The 17795-nt window shown below is 45.9% G+C and overlaps 1 protein-coding gene across 1 annotated transcript in view; it reads left to right on the forward strand.

Annotated features, from left to right (window-relative positions):
* KSR2 (kinase suppressor of ras 2) overlaps nucleotides 1–17795 on the forward strand; it is a gene marked incomplete at its 3' end in the record, with an annotated part of 186466 nt that overhangs the window by 105165 nt on the left and 63506 nt on the right. Inside the window, exons 6-10 of the mRNA XM_081892157.1 lie at nucleotides 2755–2824; nucleotides 5612–5695; nucleotides 7493–7560; nucleotides 13075–13193; nucleotides 17511–17679. Coding sequence (XP_081748283.1) covers nucleotides 2755–2824; nucleotides 5612–5695; nucleotides 7493–7560; nucleotides 13075–13193; nucleotides 17511–17679 — 510 coding nt within the window. The remainder of the gene's footprint in view (nucleotides 1–2754; nucleotides 2825–5611; nucleotides 5696–7492; nucleotides 7561–13074; nucleotides 13194–17510; nucleotides 17680–17795) is intronic.

Consider the following 17795-nt stretch of genomic DNA (forward strand, 5'->3'; position numbering starts at 1 on the left):
CCCCACCCATCTGACTGGGTTGTACCAGCCACTCTGGGCGGCTTCCAACATATATAAAAACATAATTAAACATTTTAAAATTTCCCTATACAGGGCTGCCTTCAGATGTCTTCTAAAGGTTGTATAGTTACTTATCTCCTTGGCTGCTTGCATAACTCCACATCCTCCAACAGTTCTCTGATGAAAACAGGGACATCCTAAGGAAAAGCAGGATATTCAAACCAGAAACTGGGAACAGCTTCTGTAAATCCAGGACTGTCCCTGGAAAATAGGGACACTTGGAGGGTCTGCTACAGAATTTCATATTATTTCAACTGGGTCAGAAGCAGAGAGGGCAGGAAGAAATCAGAAGCGTCTGGGTATCAAATGGTTTTGTTGTGATGAAAATAAAAATAATTGAATCAAGCCCTGTAGTTTTCACATTCTAAAAAACCAGCAAGGGGGGTTAAATTGTGGTGGAACTGCCAGGACACTTTGGGGTGTCCTGGTTTTTACTTTTTGAAATATGGCAACCCTCGAATGCTATGAAGAGTCCTTTTTACTCATATTTTTATTGTTTTATTCTCTTTGTAAACTGCTTTGAGCTTTTCTTTTTTTAAAAACACACACAATCAAGTGGTGTATAAATGCTTTGAAATAAATAACAAACTAATTAGCATGTAGGTTTTCTCGCCTCCGTGCACTTTCCCTGAATTAATTAATTAATATCATTCCTGTATTAAAACTGTTTGCTGGAAAACATTCCCCGAGTGGTGTACGAGTCCCATTAAATATATAAAACATGGTTCAAAGAAACAAACGAATTCAAAAACAATGTATATTCAAGGCGTATATACAACCACCTCTAAAGCTAAAGATCGAATTAATAAAGCATTTAAAGGAAAAGTAACCGAATCATCTGTTCTGGGTAGGCGTGCTGAAACAGAAAATTTTCCACCAGGCATCCAAACCAGTATTGCGAAGGCACCTGTCTAATGCCAATAGGCAATAATTAATTACTTTGGGCAGTATCTAGTTTTCTCTGTCTATTAGTGCAATTGGGACTCAGGGTTTAATGTTGCGCAACAGAGCAATCCCAACACAGCAACTCATCACGTAACAGATTGTTCCATCTATTGGGCAGCAGAATTAGCAGCAATCTGCTTATGCATTCTCTTGCGCGGCCACGTTCCTTTGGTGCAAAACGTTTCTCCAGGGGAACAAGTGTCCCACCAAGTCTTCTTGGTAAAGGCCATAGCCCAGTGGTAGAGCACCTGCCTTCCTTGCATGCCTGAAACCCTCACGTAAGAGGAAGTGTCAGCAAACCTAAGGGAGGTTTGGAGAAATAACTAAAAAGCCGTATCCGCTCCAGGCCAGCCCATGGACAATGCCGGATTTATGTGTAAGCTAAACAAGCTATAGCTTAGGGCTCCACTCTCTTGGGGTCCCCCCCAAAATTTAAAGGAAAACTGGATATACATTTCAAAAATATAAGATAAAAACCAACTAAAACAAAACCTACATACAGCAACAGTGTTTTGTGTTGTGTAGGCTCCTATGATGTAAGTAATGGGCCCCGCCTGCTAGCCTGCTCCCTAAAATATCACTGGTTTGCTCATTTGTATAACAATTACTTTGATAAAATACCTATTTTGTTATGTGCAAATTGCTTCAGATACCTATTAGGTCCATAAATTATCAAATAGCATATAGGTAAAGGTAAAGGTAAAGGGACCCCTGACCATTAGGTCCAGTTGTGGCCGACTCTGGGGTTACGGCGCTCATCTCGTTTTATTGGCCGAGGGAACCGGCGTACAGCTTCTGGGACATGTGGCCAGCATGACTAAGCCGCTTCTGGTGAACCAGAGCAACGCACGGAAATGCCGTTTATCTTCCCGCCAGAGTGGTACCTATTTCTCTACATGCACTTTGAGGTGCTTTTGAACTGCTAGGTTGGCAGGAGCAGGGACCAAGCAACGGGAGCTCACCCGGTCGTGGGGATTCGAACCGCCGACCTTCTGATCAGCAAGTCCTAGGCTCTGTGGTTTAACCCACAGTGCCACCCCATATAGCATATATTCAACACAAAATTTGTTGTTGACAAAGGACAGCTGGACATATAAAGGGCCCCATTATCTTCCGTAGCTTAGGGCCTCATCAGACCTAAATCCAACCCTGCCCATGGATGAGGCAAAGTGAGGCGACTGCCGCAGGAAGCAGGATCCAGAGGGGCAGCAGCATAAGCCTCCAAGGAATGCATCGCTCACTACTTCTGCTGCAGGATGGTTAACAGCTGCAGCGCACTCCTTGGAGGCTGGATCTGTCCCCTCAATGCCGCCTCTTCAATGGTGTCTTGGTGAATAGGAGGTGCTGCTTGTCTCCTCGCACCACTTGTTCTTCAATCACTCCGTCTTCCCTGGCAGGGAGGAGGTTCGCCTCAGGTGCCAAAATGTATTGGGATGGCCTTGCAAACAGCATACTAAGTGGCCATGGAATCCTGGAGTGCGGAATGAGAGAGTGGGGATGAAGAGAGATGGAATGGAGTACCCAGAAAAGGGCATTCCTGGCTATACTCCACACAGTACGACAACAACACAGTATCCCACATGTCATGCCAAGATGCTGAGATTTGTTTAGAAGGCTATTTTAGTTTTTGTTTTTCAGAATTCATAATGGCATCCCTGATATGTAATAAGACAGATTATTGTGACAGAAATAATTTTGAATCTGACCGCCTGGGATCAACTCTTTCCCCCTCTAATTTCTATCTTTTAGATACACTCTCAGTACCTCGCTGGTCCCCGCAAATTCCTCGACGGGATCTTGGAAACTCAATCAAACACAGGTATGAGGTGATTGAAAAAACTCAGATATGTCTTTTTCTTTCTTTCTTTTTTTAAAATGTTATGATTGAGAAACAGTTTACCTCAGGAGTGTTATGGTTTCAGGTAAGGGAGAATTATTGCCTACTCTGTTGAGGGTCTAGTGCAAATGGTTACCAGTGAGTAAGAAATGAGCAACCATCAGTTTCCCAGGATTCTTTGGGGGGTGTCATGACTGTTTAAAGTGGTATCATAGTGATTTAAATGTACAGTGGTACCTCGGGCTACAAACACCTCGTTTTACAAACACTTCAGGTTACAGACTCCGCTAACCCGGAAGTAGTACCTCTGGTTAAGAACTTTACCTCAGGACGAGAACAGAAATCGTGCGCTGGCAGCGCAGCGGCAGCAGGAGGCCCCATTAGCTAAAGTGGTACCTCAGGTTAAGAACAGTTTCAGGTTAAGAATGGACCTCCGGAACAATTTAAGTTTGTAACCAGAGGTACCACTGTATGTACGAATGTGACCCAAGGCAGTTTCCTATATTCCTTCCTATGTTCCTATCACCATAGAATTCTGGGGGGAGGAAAATGTGTGGCTGCATTTCTTGGCTGCCATTTTAATTTCCCACAATGCCCATGGCATGGCATCACTCCAGGGCAAATGGAAGGGCGCTGTGCCAAGGACCCCCTCAAGCCCATCCCAATATCTGCTTTCCCTGTTTGGACAGAGAGTCTGACAGTAGGTGGCGCAAATTTTAGTTTTGGAACCTTAGAGACTCTATGGTAGCATCTGACCTCCAGTCAGTAGGTGGCACTGACAGGCCCTTGTAACCCCATTAAACTCCACTGGGAAGATGGAGGAGGAGATGTCGTCTGTGTCTTCAATCTGGATGGAAATACAGTCCCAAGACCTGGTGGGGAGGGAGCAAGCTGTACTGTCCCCCTCCATAGGAATCTGACTTCTTCTGGCTGAGAGCAAAATGGCAGGACTAGCTAGCAGTGGTCTCTCGAGAGCCAAGAGCTGCTGGCTCCTGCTGTGAGGAGAGCTGGACCCCCCAAAGTGTAATGCCATTTCTCTCCCCACCACAGAAATATTGTATTCCTCTTAAATCCATTATAATTATGAAGCATCCTTGATTGCTGAAAATGGACTCTGCTGGATACCTCATTTGAAAAACACAGAGATTCCTCTGAGACCGTCTCTCGCCCATTTACTGCTCACTGGTGAGGCATCAGCTGACCAGACCAGACTGTTTACATACCAACTGTAAACTCTCAAATGAAGGAACGGATAAGCAATGGCTGCAGCACCACTGGGCAAGCCCCCTCCCTAAGAAACCAGAAAATGCATTGTGGTTATTTCTCCCAGTTACTGGCTTTGGCAACCTGACAGCCTTCTTCAGTTGAATCACTTTAAACCCAGGTCAGGGCAGGTAACTCCCCACCCTCCTGTCAAGGGCTGCATTCTGTTGGGCTGGGTCATCTGTTGTGGGGCGGCATGCCAGCTTTGGGTGGGGCAGAGACCAGAGTCAAAAGCAGATGAGGACATCCTTCTTCTCTCACTTTCTGACTCCCGCTTCCCTCTGATATCTCTTCTTTCCTCCCTCGCTCCCTCTCTTTCCAACACTCCTTTTTCTTTCTGACACCTCTCTCTCTCTGACCCCCCTTTTTTCTCCCCCTCTTTTTGACACCTACTGCTATTTTTCTAGAAAAAGAGGTGCTGGAACTCAGGATGAATGCCTGAGAGGAGCTGGAATGGAGTTCCGGAGAGTTCCATCAGAAAAAAGGCCCACTGACACCCCCATCTTTCTCCTCCCTTTTTGTCTCTGCCCAGCAGAGAGTCAGATCACTCTTACCAGGGGTCTAAACTGATCCCAATAGGGTGCTTTGGAAATCACACCAAGGCTGCCTTGAGCCCCGAAGTTTGCCCAACCCTTACCCACACTTTTGCCCACCTCATCCTATCTGAGGGACAGAGCCACTCAACAGCATGAGTAGTCTGAAGAAAAACCTTTCTCTGGAGTCTGCTTGGGCTGTTTAATTTGCTGCATTATAATCTTGGAAGCAGAGTGCTGATAAGCAAAAGGCCGGTCCTGGTGTGTGTGTGTCAATGCCCAGTCTCAATAAAGCCCCTTCTAAGCACTATTTCAATTTCTGATATCACTTAGATAAGGCTCCAGCTTCTGTCGATAAAACCACTGTGCTTTATCTATGACCTCCTGACCTTGAGTAAATGCTCTGCCAGTAGCCACCCCCCCACCCCCTACTCTATTGGAAGAAATGGGAATAAGATGGACCAGTAACAGGCAGGAAGGAAAGGAACACAGTGGGATGCGGGTTCAACCACCTCAACAGCTTCACTAGACATGTCCTGGAGCAGTGAAGGCATTTTTAAGGTGTTTCCCCGCTCATAGGGCATGCTGAGGTCCTGATTCGTTTCCAATAAAATCATGAGTCCATGTTCTCCTTTTTTAAGATCACCAGTTTTGTTTTACCTCCCTGGGTTGCTAATGAGCAAATACGGACCCTGATTAGCTGACTGAAATTAACAATTGTGATGTGTTTCCTCACATTCTAAACTCCCACTCACGGATAGAACGGCACATGCTGCAAGCAGAATTGATTCGCATCGGCTTCCTAAACCAGAATCAATAAGCAATTCTGGTGCTGCTGGTCTTGGTGACTAGGGAGAGCAGAGCACAATCAGGTTTATTAAAAATAACACATTTCACTGTTCTGAGAAGGAGCTTTTGCTTAAGTCTTAACAAAGGTCAACCTTTCTCTTTCTCTTTCTCTCGCTCTGCACAGGTTTTCCACCAAGTATTGGATGTCTCAGACATGCACTGTCTGTGGGAAAGGAATGTTGTTTGGACTGAAATGTAAAAACTGCAAGTACGTCTCTCTCTCTCCCTCTCCCTCCATCTTTCAAATACAAGTAATTATTATTGTTTTTCATGACAAGCAAAGTACACAACTGTGAGAACATAGAAAAGAGCCCACCCCAGCTCCCTTCCCCTCCGTAACACGTCCAAGTGATCCAAGAAGCGAGGAAAAGAACTGCAGCAAAAGATCCCAGTCATCTAAATAATAGTTCAAAAGTACAAATAAAGATGAGACATTAAATAGCAATTATGAATTCCAAATTGAAGCCTATTGAGCCGGAGGATTAACATATTCCTTGATGCATACATCTGTAATAAAAGCAAAGTAGTTCTTAATGAATTTGCTTGGCTTAGAAATGCCATGATGGACCCTGAGTTTGTGTGCAAGATTTTACTTGTAGGCTACATGCCAGCCTTCTTGATACCAACAGGGGACTGACTGAAGGAAATCTGCCTCTTTTTTATTGCCGCATTTTGTATCCTACTTCCCCTCCAAGATACGTGGTTTCCTGCCTCCACATTTCATCCTCACAGCAACCCTACACTAGCATGGCTATCAGGTTGCTCTCACACATACAGTCTGAGTAGACAAAGGGCCACTGCAGTTCCAGATGATAGCTCAAGGTCGTGTGCATGGTTCTTCCCCTCCATTTTGCCTTCACAACAACCCTGAGAGGTAGGTTAGGTAGAGAGTTAGCAATTGGGCCAAGGTCCCCCAAGTGGGGATTTCAAACCCGACAGTCTAACTACTATACCATACCATACTGGCTAATAAGAAGAATTATGATGCAATGGGCGCCTATATATTATATAGTGTATATATAATATCTTTATTGCCCCAAAGGTCCAAGCACTGCTTGGGGAATAAGTAGCTGAGTCAGTAGGCAGAGTCAGCCGACCCTTTGGTCAGGTGGGGCATGGAGGTACTTATGCAGAATAGTTACAGCTGTCTTTGAGACACCATAGAAAAGACCGAGGAGGCTGCCTCATACTGAGTCAGATCTATTGGTCCAAATCACTGTTGTCTGCACGGATTGATAATGGCTCTCCTGGTTTTAGACAGGGGACATTCTCAGCCTGGACACTGAGGTCCAGTTCCGAGGGCCTTCTGGCAGTTCCCTCACTGTGAGAAGTGAAATTACAGGGAACCAGGCAGAGGGCCTTGACAGTAGTGGCACCCGCCCTGTGGAACGCCCTCCCATCAAATGTCAAATAGTTAAAGAGTTAAACAATTATATGACTTTCCATAGACATCTGAAGGCAGTCCTGTACTGGGAAGTTTTTAATGTCAGATGTTTTGTTGTGTGTTTTTTTATATTCTGTTGGAAGCCGCCCAGAGTGGCTGGGGCAACCCAGTCAAATTTATTAATAAAAACATAATAAAACATCAAACATTAAAAACTTACAGATATGGGGCTGCCTTCAGATGTCTTCTAAAAGTTGCGTAGTTCCTTATTTCCTTGATATCTGATGGGAGGGAGTTCCACAGGGCGGGTGCCACTACTGAGAAGGCCCTCTGCCTAGTTCCCTGTAACTTCACTTCTTGCAATGAGGGAATTGCCAGAAGGCCCTCGGAGCTGGACCTCATTGTGAGCTGAACAATGGTGGTGGAGACACTCCTCCAGGTATATTATTATTATTATTATTATTATTATTATTATTATTATTATTATTATACCTGGTGATGCCAGCCGGGATTGAACCTGGGACCTTCTGTGTGCAAAACAGATACTCTGACCACTGAGCTACAGCCCTTCCTAGTCCAAACTGTGGTTCTCAAAGTGCTCTTGTCTCTCCCGTCTCTTAGGCTAAAGTGCCACAACAAATGTACCAAAGAGGCCCCGCCATGTCACCTGCTGATCATCCACCGTGGAGGTAAGGGCAGCTACCGCCGTGTCTCTGAGATCTTCCGCCTGATTTGTAGCCCAGGACAGAGCAAGACAGTTGCCTTTCGTAGCTCTTTCTTTCTTTCTTCTTCAAACGCCGAGCCAGGTACATATCTCCTCTGGGCACTCCCAGGCCTGCTCTTCTCCTTTGCTTCGCTCCTTCCTCTTTTCTTGCCTGCAGTGATCATGGCAGGGGGACGAGATGAGGGTCCTGAGTCCGGGCCCTGGATCTTTTAACCCTTTCCTTCCCATTTTCTTTCTTTCTTTCTTTCTTTCTTTCTTTCTTTCTTTCTTTCTTTCTTAACTGTTATTTCATTTGCTCATGGAGGGATGTAGGAAGCTGCCTAATACTGGGTCCATCTAGCTGAGTATTTTCTACACAGACCACAGGCAGCAGGTTTTCTAGGATTTCAAGCAGAGGTGTTTCCTAGCCCTACCTGGAGACACTGGGGATTGAACCTAGTCCAAAGCAGATGGTCCACCACTGAGCCACTGCCCTTCTTTATACTGAGTCAGCCACTGGGTCGTCTAACTTAGTATGGTCTCCACTACAGACCTTCTAAGTGTCCCTGTTTTCTAGGGACAGTCCTGGATTTACAGAAGCCATCCCGGTTTCTGATTTGATCCCAGAATGCCCCACTTTTCCTTAGGACGTCCCTATTTTAATTGGAGAAATGTTGCAGGCCATGCAGTTGTGCAATCCCCGGGCCAAGGAATCCATTCCAGAAGTCCATTCGACTTCCAAAACGCCCGGAAACCAAAACGCGGCTTCCGATTGGCAGCAGGAAGCTCCTGCAGCCAATCAGAAGCTGCGGAACCCCCGTCGGACATTTGGGTTCCAAAGAACATTCGCAAACCTGAACACTCACTTCTGGGTTTGCGTTGTTCGGGAGCCAAAACGTCCGAGTACCAAGGCATTCAGGATCCAAGGTACGACTGTATTAGGAAGTTTTTTTTAAAAAATGCTAATGTTTTATTATGCTTTATATATGTTGGAAGTCACTCAGAGTGGCTGGGGCAACCTAGTCAGATGGCTGGGGTATAATAATAACAACAACAACAACAACAACAACAACAACAACAACAATAATAATAATGGAATAGGACGTCCCTATTTTCATCAGAGAAATGTTGGAGGGTATGCACTAACCGGCAGTGGCTTTCCAGGGTCTCAAGCAAGAACCTTTCCCATACCTACTGGGAGATGCCAGGATCTGAACCAGCAACCTTTGGCATTCAAAGCCAACGCCCCTGCCCCTGAGCTATGACCTTTAGAGCATTGTTCTGGGGATTGTGAACCAGATTGGTTTGGACCATCCCTGCCTCCCACCACATGGAGGAGCAGTGCCAGCCGGATGGAAGCTGACATGAGCAGGGCTTCATGCAAAAAGCTCCCTTAGCTGTAGGAGACCACTTCATGCATATGAAGAGGAAGCCTCCCAGGCCCCAGGAGGAAGCCTTTCTTGCCGGAAGATGGCTTTGCCTTTTCATTAAAGCGTTCCCCATGCCAAAGTGATTACCTGGAGGGGGACCATTTGGAAATCCAGAATCAGAAATGTGCATTTCATTTAGCTCTAATGAGGCTCCTGCTGCTTGATGCTTGCTAAATACACCTGCACTGGGAGAATACTTGATTTTTTTTGCTAAATGCTTTTAATGAGTTACTTATTTGTGCCTAATTGTAAGGCTTCTGCATCGGGAAACGAAAAGGCAGAGAAGAGTCAGGTGAAATCTTTGGTGTAGACGTCCAAGAAAAAGAAAGGCATTGGCTATAATCATTTAGGTTATCAATGGCAAATTAATTATTTGCAATAGTCAGAATCTGGGGTTCACAATATCTCCCTAAATCCCACCGTAAGTCACAGAAAAGATAGAAGAAAGCATCACTTTCCATCCTGACCCATAGTTGCTGCATGCAGCGCTATTTCCATTTTGTTAGCATTTGACCCAACAAAAATGACGTTATTTTCTCGCTGTCTGCTGGAGCTTATTTTTTAAAATAAAAAAATGTAATTATGTTATTCCACACTGTTCATTTTGATGCAAAGGAAGCAGAATGCAGTGGGGTCGGGTGAGACATAAAGATTCTACGATGAGTAGATGAAGCCTTCATAATGCCATCACTGGGGGCTACCCAGCTGGCAATAATAATAATAATAATAATAATAATAATAATAATAATAATAATAATTTATACCCCGCCCATCTGGCTGGGTTTCCTCAGCCACTCTGGGCGGCTCCCAACAGAATATTAAAAACACGATAAAACATCAAACATTAAAAACTTCCCTGAACAGGGCTGCCTTGAGATGTCTTCTAAAATCAGATAGTTGTTTAATTCCTTGAATTCTGATGGGAGGGCATTCCACAGGGCAGGCGCCGCCACCGAAGGCCCTCTGCCTGGTTCCCTGTAACCTCATTTCTCGCAGTGAGGGAACCATCAGAAGGCCCTCGGAGCTGGACCTCAGTGTCTGGGCTGAACGATGGGGGTGGAGATGCTTCTTCAGGTATAATGGACCAAGGCTGTTTAGAGCTTTGAAGTCAGCACCAACACTTTGAATTGTGCTCAGAAATGTACTGGGAGCCAATGTAGGTCTTTCAAGACTGGTGTTATATGACAGAGTCTTTTCTGTGGTGGTTCCCCAGTTGTGGAATGCTCTCCCTTTTGAGTTGTGCCTGTTTCATCGTTACTAACTTTCAGGTGGAATTTGAGAATGTTCCTGTTTACCCAGACATTTGTTGGTGGAAGAATACTGTTCCTGGCATCCATAAGATCATTGGATGGAATAATTTTTCTTTAAAAAAAGATTAAACTGATGACTGTAACTGATTTTAGATGTTCTTAATTGTAAATGTTCTTATAATGTTTTGATCTGTCTAGCAATGTTTTTGCATTCTTCTTTGTTTTAAATCGTACATTTGCTTGCCACCCTGGGCTCTTTGGGGAGGGAGGGTGGGATATAAATTCAATCCATCCATCAATAAAATAATTACATATCATTAGCAGAATGAAAGTAACAACAGTGAATACTAACCATATCCACTGGATAAATTTCTGTTCAGACATGGGACAAACAAAAAACAAAAAAACTGAGCATCATTCATTTCTTTTATACTATATTGTTCCTGTAGGAATTCTCAGACATCTCTAGCCATGGAGCACTGAATGAATACAGTGGTACCTCGGGTTAAGTACTTAATTCGTTCCGGAGGTCTGTACTTAACCTGAAACTGTTCTTAACCTGAAGCACCACTTTAGCTAATGGGGCCTCATGCCACTGCCGTGCCGCCGGAGCACGATTTCTGTTCTCATCCTGAGGCAAAGTTCTTAACCTGAGCACTATTTCTGGGTTAGCGGAGTCTGTAACCTGAAGCGTATGTAACCTGAAGCGTATGTAACCCGAGGTACCACTGTACTCTTGTTGTTTAGACAAAGGCCCGGTTTGAACAGGAAGTGATTATACCACTTCCTGGTTGGGTGAGGGAACCACTGCTTAGGTGGGAATATCTTTGGTGGAACAGGAATTAGAGCAAAGGAACATAAAAAGATGAGGGGCTACAGGGGATAAGGAGCCTGGTACAGACACTTCAGGTTACAGACACTTCAGGTTACAGACTCCGCTAACCCAGAAATAGTACCTTGGGTTAAGATCTTTGCTTCAGGATGAGAACAGAAATTATGTAGTGGCGGCACAGTGGCAGCAGGAGGCCTCATTAGCTAAAGTGGTACCTCAGGTTAAGAACAGTTTCAGGTTCAGAATGGACCTCTGGAACGAATTAAGTTCTTAACCAGAGGTACCACTGTATTGTGACACTCAAGGGATGGGTAGAATGAATGAGACATTTGGAAGTAATTACAACAAGCTTAAAGTGATGGTGGGAAGAGATTTAGCCAGGCTTGAGCATTGCTTACAAATAGCTCCCGTATAACCAGCAGTGCAAGGGATAAGAAACCAGGTCCCAGCACGGATCTGTGACTGGCTGGAAAGACGGAGAAAAAATATTTGGCACTCAATGGTCAAACTTCACAATGGAGGCTGCAGTGCTCCAGCAGCCCGTATTGGGTAACTTGAGCATTTGACATATTAATTAACCATCTGGAAGGGGCAGCCCATTGAGCCGGTGGCGCAGAAATTGATTTGTGATGGCGAAGGTCATAACAGCTTGTAAAATGTTGCAAAGAAAGGAAATCGCGTGTCTCAGTGTGTAGCAACCAAATGGTGGAGGGAATTTGGTTCCATGTTGGTAAATGGCAACAGAAACATAGGCCGGGAGGAAATGCTCGAGAGTATACATGTACAATGGATATGATCCAGAGTGCTTCTCTTTCTCTGAAAGAGGATTGTTCTTGTGGGTTAAGGATGCGGACCGATGTGCAAAGTGAAACCGGCTGGCAGGGGAGATGGTCAAGCAAAGCCAGATAACCCGACTGTAAGCAGAAGTTGGGCAGGAAGGGGAGTGCAGAAGTGAAGGGCAAGGGAGGCACAAAATGCAGCCATCCAGAGCAACAGGCTTGATTGTTGGCCGGGAGCGAGACAGGAGCGATAGCTCAGTCGGTAGAGCATGAGACTCTTAATTTCAGGGTTGTGGGTTCGAGCCCCATGTTGGGCAAAGGATTCCTGCATTGCAGGGGGTTGGACAAGATGACCCATATGGTCCCTTCAAACTCTAAAATTCTCTGCAGTTCCAACTCATACAATCATGATTCCATGATTCTATGATGGATAAAAAGGAACGCAAGTACAGGAGGGAATCTTGTTCAGACAAGGCTAAAGAACAGAGAAGAAGCTAGAGGGAACAGAAGAAAGATAAGCTACACAAAGGGGAGGAGGGCAGAGCAATGAATTCTGGCTATAACTTGCAGCTCCTTCAAGAGCCAAAAATATATATCCTGTGATAAGGGCCCTGCCCTTCCTTGGAGCTAGGGACCTACCAGGAGCCCCACAAAGTAAGCGAGTGCTGTGGGCCTCTGAGGTTTCTCGTGATAAGGGGAAAACGCTCCAGAGTAGTTTAGCAATCACTTTTTTCAGGAAACTCTGGGAATTGTAGCTCTGGGAGGTGTCCTAACAACACTCAGCACCCTTAACAAGCAACAGCCCTCAGGATTCTTTGCTTTGATGTATGGGGTGAATGTGGCCTAAGTCAAAAGAAGGGGATGGGCAATCTGTGGGATCCCAGCTCTCCTCAGCCCCAGCCAGCATGGCTAATGGAATGATGGGAGTTGGAGTCCAACCACACCTGGAGGGCTGGAGCTTTCTCTACCCCTCATGAGTAGTTAGGCACAGGGGAAGTTTAGCTTCTCATTTGGGTTTGAACTCATAAGCTCTAGGAGCTTCAAAGGAAGCTGCTCTTTAGATATGTGGATTAAGTGCAAAATTAAAACCTTGATCTTTCTCTTTCTCTATTTTTCTCTCCATCCCCTTCACGCCACCCTATCTCTCCATCTCCCCCCCCTCTCCTCTCTCCTCTCTCTCTTCTCTCTCTCTCTCTCTTTTTGATCCAGCAAGGTTAGTCCGGACAGAATCTGTGCCATGTGATATTAACAACCCATTGAGGAAGCCCCCCAGATACTCGGACCTGCATATCAGCCAGACGCTTCCCAAAACCAACAAAATCAACAAGGTGAGATGTTGCAGAGTTGCTTTGGTGGGACTGGAGTGACTGCAAGCCAGTTACACTGGAAGCCCCAGGGAACCAATAGCTCCATGGTAGAGCACAGAGCTCTGTAGGCTGAAGGTCAGAAGTGGCTCGTGCCCATTGGGATTGGGGGGGCAGAAACTGGGACACTGACAGTGGGTGGCTTCAGTGCCAATGATAGGCAGAGCCAGAGCCACTGCCAGTCAGTGTAGACAATACTAAGCTAGATGGACCCAATGGTCAGTCTCAGTATAAAACTATGTTTCTATGTTTCCATCAATGGAACTGCTGGAGAAATGGGAGGGGGGGGGGAAAGAGAGACCCTTCCTTGCTTGCCATGGAAACAAGTGCTCTGTAATGAAAATGAATTGTGGTGGGGAGGGGAGGAAATTGGCACAGGGTTTTTTCTGCTTTGAAAAATAGCATCCCCCAGTTTACTTGCTGGTCTGTTCAGCCATCTGCTGGGCCAGAACTTTGCAGATGGCTTCTTGGGTTTCCAGGCATATCTGCCAATTCAAATCTCAAAGGGGCTGGTATACATTTCAGCAAATCTGGTCAAGGCTAAGTAGAAACCTGTTTTGGAAGGGGGTGGGTGAGGTTGGGACAGGCGTTTTTAAGCAGCAAGCTGGTTCAACAGCAGCAGAAGCTGTCAAGCCGAGAGATGAACGAATAATGTTGCATTGCAGTGGGCACTGCTAAGACCTTGGAGAGCTGCCTCCAGCCAGGGGAGGCAGACTGGGCTTCATGAACAAATAGTCTGACTGGGTAGGTGACATCCCACCCCAGCTTTAACAGATAGCCAGAAATGTAGTGGTACATGGGAACTGAAGACCTGTCCTATTTCTGCAGCAAGGTCCCTGTCTCCTCCAACCTAGAGCTGCACACTCCACATTTCAAACCATTCAGATGAAGACTTCTCACCAGTTGTGCTGATTTGAGCCAATCAGGTTGAAAGGTGGCTAGTCAGCCACTGAGGGTTGGCTCCTAGGGTCCTTCCAGGGAAGAACACAGAGGAATTGCTCTCTCTGCTTCAAAGCTAAGCATTGTGGAACACCCAAAGAATAAGGTGCTTTAGCTTCAAAAGAATGGTGTGCAAGTTTTGTTATGTACAGTGGAACTTCAAGGGTGACACAGCTTAGGTAGGTCACTTGGAAAGAAGATTTTGGAGCACTCCAAATCCTTTGCCCATTTACTTGCACAGAAAATAGTAGACCCAACTGAAAGGCAACACATGGAGATCTGCGCTGATCGTTGCAAGGCACCCCTAATCCCCCCCTGCAGAATTATCAGATTATTGCATAATCTTATAAAGGGGGTGTGGCTGAGAGAGGGTGTGGCTGTGATTTTGCCACTACACTACTCCACATCACCCCATCATCAAACTTGCTGATGTTCTCCAAAAATTCTAAATCAGAGAAGGGAAACCTGTGACCCTCCAGATGTAGCTAGATTCCAGTCACTATAGCATCTTTGACCCAGACTGGCTGGGTATATTGGAAGTTTTAGTCCAGCAATATTTGGACTAGTGTAGACAACAGAGTGGCCAACACGGACAGAGCTCTGGTATAAACACAACTTCCTACATCTCTGTGTTAACTCTTGAAGGAAGAGGGAAGCCTTTGGGTGAGCTCTAGAGCTTAATTTCTCTGAATCAAAGTTTTCACTCTGCTTTAAGGTAGGATGGTCAGACAGAAGAGACAAAACTTTGCCATGAGCATGATTTTTCATGTCAGTGCAATGCATATATTTTGGTCCTATTATTGAGTTGTAAACCCCAGATAAATGACTATTTATTTGTATAGAAACAAGAGCAAATTTATTTGTATAGACTATTTATTTGTATAGAAACAAGACAGCTGGCTACGACTAGAGGAGTGGAATTTTGTACTATAGTGTGGACTCCAATATCTGTGTGTGGATATGTCAATACCAATAGCAGCACTTTAAATATGGTCACACCAGCGCTTTAAATTGCCCCTGGACACTAACTAGGGAGTCAATGCAACTGTTACAGTATAGAATCCAAACAACATGTATTCTGAAAGGTGTGAGGAGGGAAGCAGTCATTTATGATATAGCCTAAATTGATATGTTTATGACATAACCTAAGGTGATTTGGTGAGGACCTGGTGTCATTATCATTAATTTGCATATATTTGCATTCTGCCAGTGTGCTTTTATCCCACCTCCCTACCCAACTTTTTGGCTAAATTCCGAATTCTCCCTTTAATTTCTAAAATGCGTTAAAGATTTAGAAATGAATGTATCTGAAAATTTAAACCAGCAATCATATGCAAACGTTTGCCCCACTCAGAGCACAGCTATTGAAATGAATGGAGACAACTAATTTGAGATCCATTAATTTCAACAGGTGCAATCCTGTTTTGTTTGGCATTTTCTGTGGATGTCCTCCCACAAGGTCCTTTGCTTTTCAGAACTCGATGAAGAGCAAAGTTCAACATCTGAGAGGCAAAATTTAGTATCTTTTAGACGCCATCCAAATCTAGGTTCATGGCATTAGCATTTTCATTACAAGTTGAGTACAAGAAAGTACTCATTGTCTGCTGTGCCCTCCCTGCTCCCTCCCCCAGGCCCAGCAGAAAAGAGCGAGCAAGAGGGATGGTGTGAAAGCGATTGTACGGCCGCAGATTAGTAACCTGATTTCACTAGTGTGGGTTAGCAATACAGGAAAAGCCAATTTATTCAGGTGTCATTTGAGCTGCCATTTCAGATGCTGTATGCATACATGTATGTATGTATGGGATGCGAGTGGCACTGTGGTCTAAACCACTGAGCGTAGGGCTTGCCGATTGGAAGGTTGGCGGTTCGAATCCCCGTGACGGGGTGAGCTCCTGTTGCTCAGTCCCGGCTCCTGCCAATCTAGCAGTTCGAAAGCACGGCAGTGCAAGTAGATGAATAGGTACTGCTCCGGCAGGAAGGTAAATGGCATTTCCATGCGCTGCTCTGGTTTTCCAGAAGCAGCTTAGTCATTCTGGCCACATGACCTCGAAAATCTGTCTGTAGACAAACGTCAGCTCCCTCGGCCAGTAAAGCGAGATGAGCGCCGCAACCCCAGAGTCATTCGCAACTGGACTTAACTGTCAGGGGTCCTTTACCTGTACCTTTTTATGCATACTTCAGGAATGACTGGTGTCCTTTGGTAGGGCAGAAGGCAGGAGAGGCCAACAGTAGGTGGCGCTAGAGCAAATGATAAGCAGAGCTGCAATCTATGACGGCCATCTAATTCTAGTTTCGTCCCAATTCTCCTCCCTACTGAGTTGCACGAGGGGCAACACTCATTCTTAAGGAGGAAGAAGCTTGTGGCCAGGGCTACCCCCTGGACTGGTTGTAAATAAGAAGGCAGGTGGGATTGGAAGAATCAGGACCGAGGTTGGTGGGGCAGTGCCCCATTCGCCCTAATGGACCAGCTTCCGCTGTGGATGACATGTCTTCTGAATCAGAAGTAGCCCATGTTTTGTCAAGTATGTGCTATAAGCCCAGTGCTGGCTGCTGCGGCTCACAGATAGAAACTGCTTGAACGTCTCCTCTGCTCAGAACGGAAGGGAGGAAGGGTGTTCAATCCAGGCATCCGATGAAACGCAGGCATGTTTAAGGAGGTGAGTTCAGTGAGTCAGTACTGAGCTGAGCACAAACAGCAAACAGTCTTTGGTGCATTGCCAATTTTCAAGGGGGTGTCTACTGAGACCTCTGGCAGTGGATGCCAGCGGGCACACTGGCACCCATGGGCGCCTTGTTGCCAACCCTTGCTCTACCTGTTCCCTGTGTCTTCCTTTCCCTGTGTTAAAAGGAGCTGCTCTCCATTGACAGCCTCAAGCCTATTTCTGGGGGGGGTGTGTGTGCTGCAGTCCCTGCAGAGCCGCAATAAGAATGTGCAGCATTGTACAAAAATCCCATCTGTCTGCTTACCCTGAAGTGCCCTCTGTTGTCTCCGTAAAGTTAAATGGCCCATGAGGAATAATCAATGGAGAGTAACTTGAGCTGACTTGTGATTTCTCTGTGGGGAACAGGAGGCTGTTTCTTCCCCCCAGCCACTCCTCCTCACCCCCAATGTTTGATGCTTACTCGGCTGCCTATGGGAGGGGATCGTTCCCAAGCTCAAGCTGGTGCTTTGCTGCACTGCTGAGAATCTTTTCCCGCTCGGTGTCCAAGGTGGTCTGAGATCTCGCCGGCTAGTAGTCACTTCACTTATTGGTTCAGGATCCCATCTTGTATGGCAAGAGCTCACATGCATGGACACTCACCAGTTGCACTCTCACTGGTCTGTTCTTCCTCTTCCCGCAGGACCACATTCCAGTGCCCTACCAGCCTGATTCCAGCAGCAACCCCTCCTCGACGACGTCATCCACGCCCTCCTCACCAGCTCCGCCTCTGCCGCCCAGTGCCACACCACCCTCTCCCCTACACCCCTCCCCGCAGTGCACGCGGCAGCAGAAGCAGTTCAACTTGCCAGGTATGTCCTGAGCTTTTGCTCTGAACCGCAGGAGCTGCCTGTCCACATCTCTGAAAGCGAGGTTCTTAATTTGCCCCTGCACATTGACCAAACAAGACCCCAGGAGGCTACGGATC

The sequence above is a fragment of the Podarcis melisellensis genome, assembly GCF_964234715.1.
Source record: "Podarcis melisellensis genome assembly, chromosome: 16".
NCBI lineage: Eukaryota > Metazoa > Chordata > Lepidosauria > Squamata > Lacertidae > Podarcis > Podarcis melisellensis.